At 32.7% G+C, this 18,448-nt stretch overlaps 1 protein-coding gene across 2 annotated transcripts; it reads right to left on the bottom strand.

The window, feature by feature from the left end:
- Positions 1-1,002: 1,002 nt before the first annotated feature.
- LOC128179365 (G-protein coupled receptor 83-like) lies at positions 1,003-16,919 on the bottom strand. Of its 2 annotated transcripts, XM_052846778.1 has the most exons (3): positions 16,735-16,914; positions 2,215-3,380; positions 1,003-1,636 (listed from the first exon to the last, which is right to left on the bottom strand). In XM_052846778.1, exons 2-3 carry the CDS (start codon positions 3,244-3,246, stop codon positions 1,475-1,477), a joined length of 1,194 nt encoding a protein of 397 aa, XP_052702738.1. In that variant the 5' UTR covers positions 3,247-3,380; positions 16,735-16,914; the 3' UTR covers positions 1,003-1,474. The 2 variants fall into 2 exon arrangements, with proteins under 2 accessions (XP_052702738.1, XP_052702737.1); XM_052846777.1 differs by having other exon boundaries at positions 1,499-3,380; positions 16,735-16,919.
- Positions 16,920-18,448: the final 1,529 nt, after the last annotated feature.

Here is an 18,448-nt window from a genome sequence, read left to right as displayed (position 1 = left end):
ATATAAAATATATCTTTCATCTATTTATTTGATTTGTTTGCACTCACTGGCAGTATATGACGTCAGAAGTGACGCCATTTCTATAATTCAATCAAAATCAGCCAAAAATTGACATTTTTCTTATCTATTTACGAATGGGAAATATTGAGCGCATGCTTGAACAAGGAAAATATTTTTGTCACTTATTAGTCTTGGCTAGATACATCTCTGATTAAAATATTTTATTTGTTCAAGAATGTGCTCTATGTTTTCGGAAGGAAAAAATGCTTGAAAACAAGCTCTTTTACGCTAAAAATGCAAAAATGGCGGGAAAAGGTTGTCACAATGTCATAATTCTAAATTGTGGGCACTTGAACCAAAATGAATATTATGTAAACACATCACATACATATCTGTACTAAGAAAACAAAGAATGATAGTAAAATGATAATGTTCATCTTAAGGGGCCATTTTAGGCCCTTATCATATATAGTCCTTTCAGTTTAAAAAAAATAGTCGCATCCGAGATGTTTCTTTTTTATATTTTTTCCAGATCTACTTTTTGCCTTGACTACAGGGACATGTGAAATATCATTCGGCTCGACTTCTCCTACCTGTCATGTATACATATACATGTACATGTTTTGGTGCAAATAACGTCAAGGGACAGTGGACGACTGTAATCATATTTCATTTTAAAACGCATTTAAAGCATGGTACAAAAGCTACATATTGATGTTATGTGTTCAATGATGCTTAGTTTCTGACAAATTAATATTGTTCGGTATAGAAGCAGTTTCCTGGAGAGTACTTTATTATGGGGAATGGCATACTATAGGAAATTGTTCTGGTCTATTGCTCTTGTCTTATGCCTTGCATTGGAGTATCATACAATAAGTAGTTCATTTCATAGTAAATGTAGGTACATTTATACTAGAATAACATCATTGAAGAATAATAAAAACAGTTACTCTGTCTTTTTGAGAAACTGTAAAAAAAGAACAATGTTTTTTAAAATTCGTTTTCATAACATTTATTTACAACAATTATTGGTACAGAAATATACAAATGTTATTAACAGAAACAAAAGTACTGTAGAATCGATCACTGCTCCGCTTCAATACACTGATTTTGATGCATGAAATTCAGTTCATGTTGAAAAGTAGAAAATAAAAACCCTGCATACATAGGTTAAAAATTTAAACATTATTTAATTATACATACCATTGTATATTATGCGAGATACTATGTACATTACATATCTATGCAAACCAAAACATTTTATAATGAAATAATGTATATAAAAATAGCATACACTTCAAGATGGCTTCAATCACATTATACGCGTGTACTTATAGAAATAAAGAATTGAGTATCAAGTCCGGTTTAAATTAGTCATAAAAGATAAAAAGCAATTCCACGCAATTACAACTAGCATGTTGATGTAAATAAGAACACAGGTTAAATGAATGACAATTAAAAAAAACTCTCAAAATCAATTTTTACAAACAATGTCCTGTTTTAAAGGAAGTTTTTGAAAATCTAGAATGGATGGACTAATATTTTCTCCCTGTATCAAAGATGCCCTCTGAAATCTGGAAAATCGCCTGGCTCTCATGAAATTGGACGACTCTTCCCGTGGAACTTCCCCTCGGCACTTTGAAGAAGAAAATCCAGATGTTAGAAAAAGGGAAAAATATGCACGGCACACAAACATGTAAAACATCAAAAAAATTTGAAAAAAAATACAGATTTCAAACCAGACAAAAGTAGTGAAAACAAGTGAACAGAACATTCACTTGGATTTCAGCTAGACTTGTGAATGACGATCATATTGTGGAATACTAGAAATATAGTATAAAAATATCTTTTTAAAAGATAGACAGATAAATGGCTGGAACTAGAGCGTCTGAAATTATAGTCAATAATCTGCATGATAAAGTCAAACATTTATTAATCGGCCGAGACGTTTGAAAAATCGTAAACAATTGTCTGGCTTGTTTCGTACAACGGAATGTCATCCTTGGATTTGTCTGTAGACTCCCGTTGCCGATATGATTTGTTAGAATATGGAATGGTACTGAAAGTTGAGCTTGAGCGCAAAATTTTAGACATGGTTTTACGCCTGCAACGATTCAAGAAGTCACAACCGCTAAAAGAGCCGCCGTGTCTGCTGCGACGTCTAGATGACGACGAGTAGCAAGACTTGAAGCAAACATCAACACAGGAATTTACCTCTTTACGGAATGATTCGTTCATCCAGCAGTAAACGAACGGGTTATAACAAGTACTGCTGATAGCGATCCAGTGGAAAACGAAAAACACCGTACTGTCGTATCGAAAGACCGTGGCGTCGGGATGAAAATCCGTCAGAATATGGTATAAATTTAGTGGCATCCAACACAGCGCAAATATGACCACTACGGTTATTAATAGTTTTATGCTTTTACGCTTGGCCCGGTTCTGGGATCGTTGCTGAGAATGCGTTACTGCTCCCAAATGTGTTCTCCGCCACAATTTTCTCACTATTCGTCCGTAAGAGAAACCAATAATGGTCAGAGGAATGAAATATTGAATAATCGTGGTCGTTAGTGTTAAAGTCATTTCAAATTCTGCTTTGGGTTCTGGAAACACTGCTCTGCATCTTTTTACAAATCTAGACACGAAAGAGACTTCGGTAACCTCGGTGTAAATTCCATAGGGTAGAGACAAGAAAAAGGAAATTACCCAGATCAGAACGAGAATAACAATTCCCGTGCGTTTTGTAATCCTTGGTTTCAATGGATATAGAAGTACGTATTGGCGATCGAGTGCTATCGCCGTGAGCGTAAATGTGGATACATATACAGATATCATCAAGGAAAAGTTCACCAGATGGCAAATGAAGTCACCAAAAGGCCATTCATCCAACACATTTCTCGCAATGGTGAAGGGAACGTTCAGACACGTAACAAACAAATCTGAGATCGCCATGTTTGCAATGAAGAAATTGGTCACGGTGTACATTCTCCTATTCCGCATTATGACGTAACACACTATACTGTTCCCGAATAAGGAAATACAGATTAGAATAGCGTATGCTGTGATTAAAATGATGCTACCCACGACATGTCTTGTTGTGTCCCTTTGTAAGACGGTGACGTTTGTCTCGTTTGTCGGTAGTTTCATGTGTAGATTGAAAGCGGCCACGGCAGACAGGTTCTCGGACCTGTTCACGAAGCCTTTTAGAAAGTCTTCTATATGTTGAATATGGTCGTAATAATCCATAATGGAAACAGTTATCTTTGTGACCAGTCTTCTGTCCTTTGCACTACTCAGTGTTCAAACATGATGTCTTTCTTAGATCATGCCAACGTTCTTTGGAATATTTTTTAAACAGGTGTTTTCAATATCTGCTTCACCTGAAATGAAATAAACACTTTGTTACATGCATAAATATATCACCTGACAGGTGCTGCATCGAACCTTTACAGGTGCACGTAATCCTTTTAAAAACTAATTTTAAAGTTCGTTGGATTAATAAAAAAAACTTCAATTAACTTGGTGTAATTGTCCCATAGATTATGCTGAAAACAAAGAAATATTTTTGTCACACGTTGTTCCGTTTTTTCTCTCAAGGGATTTGATATATTTTCCGTGACGAAAAAATGAATTAAGAATTTGTCAGTCTTAGTTATTTCGTGGTAAGGAGATCAAGGGACTAGAAAGTATCGTTAATGAATACAGAACTTCGATTATTAATAAATCAATACGGAAGATAATGTGTCGAAAAATCAAAACAAAACTACGATGTCATTTTGTCCTGTCAGAAGAGACAGTTCATAATTCATCATCTCAAAAATAGTGCATGAATGGAAAAGCATGACATGTTATGGTTCACCTATTAAAGAGATTTTATTACATCATCAATTAATAATTTTTCATACCATACCTTATAATTATCAACTAATTAAAAAATGGAGCTCGGTTTCAGATGGTTAAATGCTATTCATCATATTTTTTTTTGGTTTTGTTAACATTTAAATACATTTTTTTTCTAAACTTCGAACTGGAATACAAGTTGTTGAGTTATAAAATACAGAACACATTACTCTATGGTTCGCACATGTATATTTAAACAATGCTTTTGTAAGAAAATTTATTATGTATATACGATGTTATTATGATTTATTTAAAAATATGCTGATTTTATTTTTGTTTTGCTTTTTTTCAAGATTGATACAGACATGAAATATACAGCGTCTCATCGGTGGGGTCAAACATTGAAACAAAATATGGATGAGCACTTCAACTGTTCAGAAAACTTGATTGTTTGTAAAAAAAAATCGACAACTTGCTTTATTACTAGAAATTACAAATCTCAGCCACACTGTCAACATCAAAAAAGTGAGGAAAAAAGTAATTGGAAAAGGATTTTTTTTTCAGCTTAAATATGCACTTGAATGCATTTAAATTTACGACTTTGTTATTTTTTTTTTTCAAATATATAAAATACTGTTTTGGGGGTTTATGATTCAGAACAGTTATATCAATTCTACATCAAACTTTTCATAGAGATTAAAGTGAAATCAACCTTACTTTTTGTTATAATCATAAAATTCCCCTTATTGTTGTTGCCATGAAAGATATCAAGATTTTTATCTTGCAAAGCACTCCAAACAATTCGTTTTATAATTGTAAATGCCTTTCTTGCGTTAGCAATTTATACTCGAATTAATATCGGAAGTATTCCACGAACCACCTTAAAATGATCTAGGAAATATTGAGGTATTAACTGTAGAAGGTTTTAATCTATATAAAAGAGTCTTTAAAAAAACTTGCCATAAGATATTATCCTACAATCTATGTAGAAAATTTGATTGCAAGATGTTTTGCGTATATATATTGTCATAGTAGTCATGTTGTAAATTTTGTATTTACTGCCACCCGGTAAATTCAAAATTTACAACATGACAAGAGAGAGAGAGAGAAAGAGAGAGAGAGAGAGAGAGAGAGAGGTGTTTTCTGTACTTAATAACTTAATTTTATAACAATAATATATATATGTATATATAATTAAGTAAAAAAGGAAACACGAATATATATATATATATATATATATATATATATATATATATATATATTCGTGTTTCCTTTTTTACTTAATTATATATATATATATATATATATATATATATATATATATATATATATATATATATATATATATATATATATATATATATTATTGTTATAAAATTAAGTTATAAAGTACAGAAAACATTACTCTCTCTCTCTCTCTATTGTCATGTAAATTTTGAATTTACCGGGTGGCAGTATATATATATATATATATATATATATATATATATATATATATATATATATATATATATATATATATCATAGTGTTTAATATAGCTACATTTTATGTATCTGTTAATATGAACGGAATTTTTATTCATATGAATAATTCATTTATATTTCTTTTTTCTTTTTTTTTGGGGGGGGGGTTACACATGAAGGATCACTTGAATTTTTTTTTGTAAAAGACATTTTTAATGATATATAACAAGCCATGTAAGCTGTGGTTTAGAAAACGCTGCGTAACCGATTTTCTGTAAAAAGTTTGAGTTGATTTTTGCAGTTAATGATACGTTATTAGAACCAAATACTTATTATATACTTATTATATACTTGTTATTTTAAAAGAAACACGATAAAAAAATAAACTTTTAGATTTCTCGATGGAGGTATTATACCTATTTTCTTAATAGTCTCATTAGCCTTTTAAGTAGGACCCGCCTTACTCTTTAAAGTGAGATCTTTTATTAAATATTTCATTTAATGCAACTGCGTCATTGAAACGTATTTTTAATTTGTATGATGTAACAAAATCATCAGGTGAATTAGCTGCTCAATATCGTTAATATGTGAACGATTTATTTCTGCACGAGCAGAACAGAATGCGTGTGAAAGAACTTTCATATAAAGAGGGTAGAAAGAACCTGGGGAGAATTTATTACATGGCTGCCGCCGTGTGAACGATTTAAAGACGGGTGCCAAATGTTTGATCTAAAAGTGATTGAAGACAAGACTAACAAATAAAAGCATTGCTGTGAATCCAAGAAAATGTGGGATTCTTTAAATCATCATATCTTTTACATACTCTCTCTCTCTCTCTCTCTCTCTCTCTCTCTCTCTCTCTCTCTCTCTCTCTCTCTCTCTCTCTCTCTCTCTCTCTCTCTCTCAAAAATAATTTATTTCTTAAATTAAGAAAGTGGGTGAGTGGGTTAAGGATGAAGAGATGGAATAAATATTAATGGGGTTGAGGAACATGTAAGTGGAAAATACCATAACACTCTCTCTCTCTCTCTCTCTCTCTCTCTCTCTCTCTCTCTCTCTCTCTCTCTGTGTGCGGGTGAATGAGGAACATGGGATTGGGAGGGCTAATTGTTATTGGGCTTGAGGTAAGTGGGAAACACCACTGGTAACATACCGACAGGTCCGAAGGAAAATGGATGAAATTAAAAAGTTATGTACAAATATTATACCACTGACAGCCTTATTGATTTTCTTTTGCTAAAAATAAGTTACATTTGTTGCATTACTGTTGCATTAACCTTATTTTTGACTTGGTCTCAGCTGGAACGGACATTTTCACACCATTGTTTGATTTTTAGCTGGTCCCCAGAGAAACCGGTTCTTGTATCGCCGCATTTCTTGCTGTCAATGGGGACGGGAATAGCCAATTGGCAGAAGATGCTCATTTTACATATAGCAAAAAATCTAAATTAAATACCAGTATATATCTAAGAAAAATTTGGTCACTATCAAATTGATATTCAACAAAGTATAACTATCATTATTTAGGTTCGTGTTCGATCGCGTTATATATCAACCGTATTACGGTAGATTTGTTATCTTTCAAATGTGACTAAACCCCGGACATTATTCCAGAAATAACCATGCTAAAATCGGTTTTCTGTAAGTGTCAATGTGTGTTATTGGATACATATCCATTAATGATCACATTTGTTTTTACCTAACAGATATATGCTCCTGATTTTATTCAAATAAAGAAGCATTACAATCACCAACCTGGGACAAAGGCAGACATATATATCACTTTAAAAAGATTAATGTTAATCTCTTTAAGGACAGAGCCCAACATATTAGACAAGTCTCTTTGAACGAATGCCATAACTTGAAAATACCGTAAATCCGGTGTTTTGTTTTTTGCGTGTTCCAAAACTTGCAAAATGGAGAAAATTTGTAGTATTTTTTTATTTGCGTCAGTCATGTTTTTGCGATTTTAAAAGTTTTTCGTAAAAAATGATACAGATTATAATTTCTGCCCATTCAATATTTTGCGATTCAAAAGAGATCGCGAAAAAGCAAAAATTAGATCATCGCGAAAAATACCGGATATACGGTAGACTATATTTGTATTCATAAGCCCGAAATATTAGACAAGATCTCTTCTGAACGAAACTTTTATCAGCTTATTACATGTACATGCGCGGATCTAGAGGGGGGGTCGGGGGGGTCCCGACCCCCCCTGGAAAATGAAAATTTATTAAATTTACATAGTAAAATTATCGCGAAAATATGCCTGGGACCCCCCCTGGCAAACACAATTATCCTTCGGACCCCCCCTGGAAAAATTTTCTGGATCCGCGCATGCATGTACACATCATATTAAAATGATATCCAGCCCTAAGACATGGAACATTGGGTGAAAGTTATTTAAATAAAATACCGACGTCTCATGTCAATGTATGCGTGAGCACGATAAAGATTCTTCACTCCAATGGTCACGGCCAACTGTTAATAATGACGCAATTACATCTGATGACAGATGCTGTATCCTTAATACATGTACTGTAGCAAATGTCCAAAGGGACATCGTCCAAAACGAGGCTAATCATCAGGTGAGTACGTCAGAGAATGGTGCTGTCTTGAAAACAAAGCATTTACGCACCGATTACTATAAACCGAAACGTAGGTTTTAAATTAAATACTAGTACAATACGCAAAGGGTAATGAACTTCAACGTAATTAATGTATTAAATACATATAAAGAGCGTTGTGATACTATCATTGAATCTGAGAAATTGCATGCATCCTCCACATTTTTGAAATTTGATTTAAACTCGTTAAACCGTATCTTTGTGTGAATAATGGCACTGAAGTCAATAATCTGATAAACATTTTGCGGTGAATCTTCAGGGATGAAATTATCACAATGGTTTATTATTTCTGCTAACAGTAGAATGCGATAATTATAGCACATTTTCCATAGAGAATTTTTTTCTTGAAAAAAGGGGGCTACATCACTCTTAAAGCGCCACCGCTGATTGCTTGGGTTTAAAATTAACGACCAATTCAGCAAGATTTAACGTCATACGGCAGTTCTCAAACGGCGTAATTTTGAATAGAATAATCAAAAGCTGGAGTTTGCTCTTTCGTGATTTTTCTTCTTCTAAAGACTTATCAAATAGCAGGGACATGTTCTTCTTACTAACTTGTTTTATCAACAAAACATTTTGACTAGAAAACCATATACATGTAATATGAAAAATGATTAAGTCTATTTGTTTTCGGTTTTGAGGAATAACTGATATCTTGCAAATGGTTATATCAATACATATCTTCTTGATTAAAATGACTATTTAATTAGTGTTTTAAAATGATAATATTTCAGTGTAGCCATTGGCAGTATCATCAGTCTAGAGGACTTTGCCATGTATATCTATGGACGATTTTCGAGCTTAATTTACTGGGTGGGTGTAAATACAAAATTTACAACATGATGTGGTAAATTTTGTATTTACACCCACCCAGTAAATTTTATGACATTATCCTTATACATGTACATGTATTGAAGTTAAGCAAACAACTCCATTATAAGTGTAGTATGTAGTCCCTATGCGGAAATGAACCCATTTTTCTTTTTAACATATAGAAAATTACATTTTTTCGAAGCCCCCCCCCTCCCTTTTCTTTAAGGATTTTAAAGTTTTGTTTGTTTGGTTTATTTGTTGTTGTCGTTTTTTGGTTGTTTTTTGTTTTTTTTTTATATGTCTCCCCTTTATCAAATAAAGCAAAGTGTCTGTAGTTGAGGTTTTACATAATACCATCTACCATAAAAATCACATGGGATGCTTGCGGCATTTTTTTATTCGCTGATGCCAGACCGCAACCAGATTTTAATCAAATCCTTAGTAAAAGCAAACACTGGGGTGCTGTTACCGTTAAAAACAAATTTCATTTTAAAGAGAAATAGATTGGGTACAAGGCTCTGAGAAAAACAAACTAATGTCGTTATACACCTACAAAACTCTTTCAGAGTCAGACTAGAGACTCCTTTACAGAGATAATGATCTAAAAGATAATAGTGCTTGAAACAATGAGTTAAAGTAATTATTTGTTGTCTGGTGACATTTATTATGTCGAACTGCTGGAAATATATACCAAATAACCCTTCAGCCCAAATCATCATTCTATAATCATTATTCAATATACAACAATTTAACCAAAATATAACAGACAGGCTATGTACGCGACTTTCATTCAAACGAAAAGCCAATAGACCACACCATCCACACCTCCCAAATTCATTTCATTTTCCTATAATTCATATATCTCATAACTCCCACTGGGACCACATTATGGCATGAGGGTTATGTTTCAACCATTTATCATATAGGGAAGAACTCTCATGTGTCAAGGTCTTATAAATGTAATCCTTATCGAGATGCTGACGTTTGAGAGAAAAAAAAAGTTTTTTTTTAAATTATCAAATGTAGAATTTTAAAATATTGATATAAAGTACAGTGTTCACTTAAACTTAAATATAACATTTCTATCTACCCAGATGTTTGTCATGGAAAGTTTTACTTATGATATAATCACTATGTATAATATAAGTTATTGTCTATATATCTACCAAAAATAGCAAAGTTGTTAAAGTCTACAGGCCTCAACTAAATTTAATTGCTCAAGAATTTATTAAGATAGTCAGTAGCAAACAATAGGCACGTCATAACGGGAGGGGGAGGGGGGTCCCTAAAAGATAGAATTTTCTGAAAATTACTTTTATAGTGTTATATTTATTTTTTTTTATTAGTTGTTTACAGTTAGAATTTCCAACTTTAATTTTGGAAACTCCAACTTAAAAGTTGGCTTTTTCAACTTTTAAGTTGGAATTTTGCAGAAAAAATCCCAAACGTGGCTTCTTAAAATGTTAATAAAAGTTTTTTCATGTTGATCTTAATGACCGGTCATTATAAAAATCGTAACATCTGAAGTATTGTAATAGTCCTCTGCTTAGTAACTAAAGAACTGGGCTTGGTATTGATCAGATAGATAAACACACAAAAAAAGATATCTGGAAGTAAGAAGTATATGACTTTGTTCTAAATCACTTATATTTACATGCGCATTTAAGAATACAAGACCATTATAACTTGATTGCTTCTATACAGTTTCCAGTTCACGCCAAAACTTTATGTAGCTACCATCAATCTTACCAGCTGGATATCTGTAAAAACTTCTTAACTATTTGTTTCTTTTGTCATTTCAATTAATAATCATACCATCTTCTGAGCCATTGACTCCATAGAGCTTCCCTTCAGGTAACGGTTCATTTGTGTCACTATCATTGATACAAAGGAACCGTTTCTGTGTGAATTGATGAGCATCTTTATTTTTATGACAGTCATTAGTGTGGCGTGTACAATTGCCAGGCAACCATACAATACCTGATAGATAATTGCTTCATTGTTCAGGTCACGATTCGCTGCCGTTAACGATTCTGCCACTGCTGTCTCAAGTTTGCCTATTGCATATTTACCCTACACCCATTGGAAAAGAATTTCTATTTCATTTGCACTGAGTATCCATGGTTACTTATTGATATTTTTTAAGGGATTGGGTGGATTGATGTAACAGGTTCATTTAAATTTTAAACCTCTCCCCAAAATAATTAAAAAGTTCAAAATGTTCGTAAATGAAAAGAAATGAAAAGGCTAAATCGTAAGAAGTTACGGGGAGGGGAGGGGAGGGGAGGGGCGTCCAGAGCTTGAACCAGAAGGTAGATTCGTACAAATATTCTGGGGATCTAACTACTGATGTCATATACTTTCTGTTTTGATGTGGGGGTGGAGAGGGTGCTATGGTGTTTATGTCTCATACGTTTACATTGCAGACTCATTAACTTTGCAAATTTCAGACTGGACCTCCACCTTCTTGATGCGCATGTGCCAAACATTAAACTTTTAAAACATAAATGATGATTGGAAGACTGTTCGATATGCTATTTGATAACAAAACTCAAAAGGGCTGATCATCAACGCAACCCAATTTAATTTCATCATCAACGCAATTCAATTTAATTTCAAATCAATATGTCTCCCAATTGCTTTGGTGTTAATGACATACTTTCAAAAGCAATTGAAAAAACTGAGTGAGTATATCAATGAGTGAAGATTGATACCATCTCTCTCTGGGGCACATTTTGTATGTACAGGTCAAATACTTAGTATTATGCACATCTGTTTTTAAATTGAAAATATTATTATAAAGAATAGACTCTTTCATAACGCAAAGTGTTTCTAGCATATGTAAACTACACATCGTAATTTATCATGGCTGATAAACTGATTGATAGTCTACGAAAATGGCTGAAAGGTAATTGATGATCTGCTCACTGACAAACACATTGGTAATTTACATTAAACTGTCCAAGATCAGATGATGGTGAATGAAAATAGCCGAGTATTTCAATAAACTACATTTAGACGTCGTTCACATTTCAGTTAACCGAAATTTCATCGCTTGCAAGATAATAATTTCATTGTCGTGAATTTATTTGTAGATATTTTTTCTTCTTTTTTTCCAATTATTAAATCAATTGCTTCTTTATTTCTCTCTCTGTTTGATGTTGGTTGTCTTTTATTGCTGAACAACACGGCAACGTTATGGTCACTAAAAATTTTTGTAAAGGTTTAATCATATTATTCTTACCATAACACGAATTATTTGTTCTTTAAATTGCAATTACATGTATGTAAATACAAGTTTCATTAATTATTTGTTTCAGGGTATGGCGGTTACAGTGGTTGTGTCTTTGATCAGAACATGTGCAAAAACGCCTTCTTTTACTTCCGCAGTCAATCAATTTCGATTGCACACAACATCACGGTATCCTAGCTAAAATGAAAAAAAAGTAAATAAATATTCGGTTACATAATTAATACCATACTTGCGACCATGCATGCATTTTTGGGGCACTTTTAATGATTGAATGAATGCCGCATGTTTTTAATCAGTCAAATCCACTGAGGAAATAATACACGAGGGATGTTGATTCGTGTGCAAGTAAGTCAGAAAGCGCATAAATTTAAAAAAATAACCCTCCAACTTCAGTCCCTAACCCCCCCACCCCCTCCCCCAAGCACACACACACACACACTGCCCATAAATGTTCACGTTTAAAGTCAGTAAAAACAACAGTATAGTTTTGTTTTCTACTTTAGGCAAGATACATTTTCACATTTTCCAATGAAACCCTGTCCATTATTTTGTAATCTCTACAAAGCATAAGGCAATTAAAATGTAAAAAAAAAAACAACCCAAAACAAAACGAAGTTCTTCAAGTTGTCACCTTAACGCTTAGTTGTCTTGAGATGAAAGCTACTGATAGGAAAAAAAAATCAAATGTTATTTATTAGGCATACGATATCTCGTTTGAGCAGTTATTTAGAACAAGTTTGTTAAGTATAATTTTCGATGAAAAAGCTCCGACATTTACTTATTGTCTTACAAAGCAAGTCATTGAAAAGGGTATCTAACATCATTATATAGATATAAGGTTTTGCTCTACAACTTATAGTATCGATACAAAGCCTTTGCTGAGTCGATTACGAAGAACATTGCATAATGGAAATTTTCTCCCTAAAGATTCTGTTAATTCGGTAATTTGTTTTGCCAATTCGTGTTCAATTTGGGGAACAAATAAGGTCCAAAGATTTTTTTGCAAGATATAACAAATTTTGCACAAAGGTACTTTTAAGTTCCGCTGTCACGAAAGGCTCAGACACGGCATAAAAAACCTCACGGAGCTCAACGGCTCTGAGTTACGAGCAATACCTGAATATGAAAATCATTGTTCTCTAGTAACAACTACAAATACCTTCATGTAGGGAGAGGGCTAAAATAGGCAGTAACTGCTGCCTAATCCCTTCAATATATTTTATTGAATAAAATATTGTTTAAATAAATGTAGACTGCAAAAAGGTTGATTTAAATCAAATCATTAATCAATCTATTAATAAAAAGAATCATTTGGCTCAAGCAATGTTCTGGAGGAAGTCAGTTGAAAAGACATTGAGACAGAGCAGAAACCAAGCTGTTTTATTATCAAACCACGAGAAATATGGTGTCTATCGTCGTTGGTTGCATTTTAATCTATAGCTAAGGACCATGAGGATGTACTTTCCTTAAAAAAGTTGATGGCAGCAAAAAGCCATTCATTTGCCGAAACGGTTAATCAAGAGACAATCACCCAAAATATTCAAACGAAAAATCAACCAAAGAACGTATGTGCAAATATCAGGCTAAAAGCAAACATTATTTTATCTTCATTAACTTGTATCACCTTACATTAATTTTTGTGTCTAAAGGACGCCACTGTCCTATAGCAAGGCTAAAGCTATTGTTTGGTCGATACTTTGCCGAAATACATTTGCACGCTCTTTAATAATAAACCATGCATGTAGATAAGGAAAGGTTAGTTGGGGTTTTTTTTTATTCCGAATGTTCTGATTCTAAAACCAAACAGAACATTTTGTTGACTAAAATATCCAGCAAAGGAATTTTTAGGTCCTTGACTTTGCAAGTTATAGCTGTTCGTTCTCCATTATAACTCTTATATTATGTAACTAAAATCGCTCAAGATTATTAATTCTGACAGAAATATCAACAACCGATTTTATTGCGTTTGTTTTTTAAAATGTTCTGTTTCTGACATGTTTTGTGAAACGAATTACAGTTATATTATTTTGTTTTACATCGGCTTTGATTTACCAACGTTGCTATGGTAACACTTGTCTTACAATGTATATGTACATTGTATACAAACTAGATTGAGGACAACATTGCTTACAGTTGCATGTGTGTGATTCCACGATAGACTAAATATTCTCCGACGCGAATATATGATATATTCATTTTTAACATATAGCATCATGAAATGTAGTTTATTGAATTATTTTGGAAACATTTCTCCCATTTTGTTCTTAGACGGTCAAAATCAAAACAATTTTGACCAACCAAGATCAATATTTCGGAAGAGCTAACGTTTCAATTGTTGACCGTTCTTCGATATATAAATGCATAGTGAGAATATATTACTAAATGTACATGTACATGTCGTAACAATAAAGATCAAACAGCATACACGGTGATAACTGCCAACCACAATGCACTGAAGTCAAATAAAGACACGCTAACTCCCCTTAACGCGATAAATAACCGTCTGGCTTATGAGGGCTTGATATGGTCCTGGCTATTTTTTAATCAATAATAATGTCCTTAAGTAGAAAAGTCCTGTATGCAGATATAGTAAAAAAAAATTCAATTTTCAAAGCCAAATATATGGATTTTTCTTCATCATTAAAGCCAAATAAATCATATCTAAAAAAAAAATGCATCGAACCCACTGTGCTTTAAATAAAGGAATCTCAAAGCTTGGTTTAATCATTATATTAATTTTATCGCATGTTTGAAAATTGTTGACTGACAGTGTACCAAAGTGCTTTCGTTTTATATTGAACAAATCTAATAAATTTATAAAATTACATTTGGGAGTTCTTTTTTCATAAACAAGCACCTAATGCATGTACCATTATCATGATCTTATGTAGTAAACTTCATTATTAATAAAAATCAGATTAATTTTGAGAAAATCTCACTGCAATGATGCGCTACTTCAAAATTCTTATTCGGTTGGAGACTGGTATTATTATAGATTACGAAATCTGAGGTACGCCTGGTACAAAACACTAGGTACGGAATTAATCTGATCCTTTAGCAGATAATGTTGTGCATTATGTACATACAGCATACAAAACAATTGGAAATGTTAATCGTAAATGGAAAACTCTAATCTTTCGGAATTAAATTGAACGAATTCACAACTCTGAGATTAGTTTTCTGCCTGCTGCTGTTTGAATTGCGGGTGTTTAATCGAAATTTTAATGTAGGAGCCTATAATTTCGTTTTATAAAAAAGAATGCGGTTACAGAAAATGACAAAACGAAAAAAAAATCACATATTGAACAAGTGGTTCATAGAAATATGATACAACACATACGGTTGAAAAAATTGTCATTGTTGGCTTATGTTCCTCACGGAACGACAGGCATACATATAAGTATGTAAATGAGTGATATGGTTTAAAAAAGAGGTACTGCATTTCATAATAACTTACGGTCTTGTCGCTCGAACGCAGGTCTAGATGTACAAGTAGAGTGTATACTGTAATTAATGATAAGGTGCTGGATTCATTACGACTTCTTAAAAAATGAATCATCTTTTTTCCCTTTTTAATGACTAAGCATGAAATCAATTGTTAAGAAAATTCTTAGAAAAATTGTCGACATTTTATATGAAATCATGTGAAAAGTAATCTGGATTTCTATTTTCAACTTAATCTCTTAAAGAAGAAGATGAAAATTAGTACTTTTCTGAAAAAATGTAATCAAGTTGAACTTGCATCGACAGACAAGGTAAATTTTTTAACATATTTGCGTCATATTGCATTGAAAATGAAAGTCCAAAACACATACCAGTATTTTTCATAAAAAAACACCAATTACGATAGATCTTATATTAATTAAATCAAACTTTTATTGTAACGAGCATTATTTAAGGCCTAGGAATTTCTATCTCAAACAGACGCCTGTAGGCTTTTATTTACTAGATATTAATCCTAACAGATCGCTGAAATATTATACCATTGTTTGATTTTGACTATTATTTGAATGAAAATTTTATAATCTCAAGGCACTGAAAATGAATTTAGCTAAGACAAAGTTATGTCTTACACAGTTTTCTAAATGTGTTTATCTCAAATTCACGTAAAATGAATAACTATGTACTCTTAATTGCATTTGAAATAGATTTAATTAATACATAATAAAGTTCTGTCAATTTTTTGTTTAAAAAAAAAAGATATAGAGAATATCTTAAAAATGCGTTTACCTGTGTTTAGTAACAAGACAAATCTGTGTATGTACATGAATTTGCATGATTAAGGTGAGCGCATACACTTTTTTTTAATTCATATTCTTATTAGTTAGAAAATGTTTTTGATATAAGTGAAGAAGAATAAAACAGAACAAAAATAAGACAAAGGCATTTATCTTAAGATGTTCTCCAAACAGTTAATCAGAAGATTTTGTATCATTGTAACTGTGCTTATTAAGTAAAGTTAAATTCCGTCGTTGCGTTTTCGTATTTTATCAAAAGGCTACTTATAAATGTATAGGAATGTAGTAAATGTATAAATGCCGTAATAGCCGAGATCTCCAATACCATTACATGTACTTTTCTTGTATACAAATTTTTCAATTTTTTTCAAAACAATATCCTAATAAAGACACTAGGTTTCACATTTTTCTGTACATTCTGTTTCGAGTTCAGTAAAATTCACGCAAACACCTTTTTAAAAAAAAAAATTTAAAAAATTTATAGTCTGTAATATCCTACCTTCCTTTTTTTGCGCCAGTATCACAAGTATCCTAACTCTACGTACAAAACACAACTATCGCGGACGGCAACTCGGCAATCTTGTTGTGGTCGCCTTTGCAGTCTACATTTCACCAATAATCATTTTATGCTTAGCTATAAGAGCCCCCAACTTCTAGAAGTTCCCTTGATAGAATCTTTAATAATTGAATCCATGCGTATAATTATGCTCCTTTCTAATGCACCGAACCGACGCAGAATATATGCCGTGCAGAATAAAAACTCAAGTTTTTAGTATTCTCTCGCTTTCTTTTAATGTGTTCATAGATGTCGAATTAAACCAGGTCGATCAAGGCATTCCGTTCATTCATTTAACGAGAGAAAGAGAGAGAGAGAGATAGAGAGAGAGAGAGAGAGAGAGAGAGTATGGGGTGTAGGGGTCTGTGTGTCTACATTTAATTTATTTTCTTTGAGATAACCTATATCTCGGTTAACGTTAGAATTAGACTACATGAATCTATTAATCAGACATCAGTACAATCAAGTATGCACATATATACATATAATTAAATAGGGGGATGTACAAATTCATTTTTGGTTCAAGAAATTAAGGTTAATTGATTAATTCTCCACTGTGATTATTAAAGTCCACATCATATAGTCGCAAGATGGCGGCAATTGACTTCAAATACAAACCAATGATTAACATGATTTAATTTTTGAAGTACAAGCGCCTACCCTGAAACCGTCCCTCGATTTCTTCAACATTTGCGGCTTTCGTGCACTTGGCATATACAAATGTACCAATTTTCCTTTCAGAATAATTAGGTTTATCAAATATGGATAAACCCTGTTATTTCATGCAGTTAAGCATATTGTTTGGGGCAAGAACTGAAAACAACCAGTTGCATTTATATCCCAATGCAGTTATTCCGATTAATTTTAAATTTAGAAAACAAAGTCATAACCCTGAGGTCAAACTATTTTACAGTAGCAAACAACGTTTTCTGCAAGATTGTTTTGCTAAAAAGCAAGTATTCTGCTAGCGCATTCTCTATCACGGTGCAATGTTAATTTTCTGTTTAACCGTGCATGTAGCAACTACCTTGCGGATAAGATTGGCACCTGACGTTATTTTTTTATAATTTGATATAAAAGATTATTCCATATACTACATGTATAATTCAAACTGTAACTGATATTACATGTATCACGAATGATCTTATTATAAAAAGACATATTTCAACGTCCAGCACCTGCGGTTAACAGACAAAATTAAACACATACTGGAAGCATGTTTAATTTTTTTTCAATCTTTTGTCTATGCATAAACATATACATATACATTTAAACATACAATCGTACATGCATAACACAATCTCTCTCTCTCTCTCTCTCTCTCTCTCTCTCTCTCTCTCTCTCTCTCTCTCTCTCTCTCTCTCTCTCTCTCTCTCTCTCTCTATCTCTCTGTGTACAGTAGACTTAAGCGCCCGATCTGCTGCTGGTACTGTCATGTCGTAAATTATGAATTTACCGGGTTGTTGTAAATTTGTATTTAGACCCATCCAGTAAATTCAAAATTTACAACATGACAGTACGAACCCCGAGGACGACAAGCCCAGTTTGGCTTTCTCCTATGTGATGGAGTAATAGGTTCCTAGCAAAGATTATTAGGTCCTTCTTCTAAAGAGTTTAAATCGATGTTTCATAAGATTTGTCATGATTTAGACTCTCT

The sequence above is a fragment of the Crassostrea angulata genome, chromosome 4 (genome assembly GCF_025612915.1).
Source record: "Crassostrea angulata isolate pt1a10 chromosome 4, ASM2561291v2, whole genome shotgun sequence".
NCBI lineage: Eukaryota > Metazoa > Mollusca > Bivalvia > Ostreida > Ostreidae > Magallana > Magallana angulata.
This window is presented reverse-complemented; position numbering and strand designations above follow the sequence as displayed.

Bases quoted from the DNA above. Each gene is read 5' to 3' on its own strand.
- LOC128179365 (XM_052846777.1), bottom strand. From the start codon at position 3,246: ATGGATTATTACGACCATATTCAACATATAGAAGACTTTCTAAAAGGC.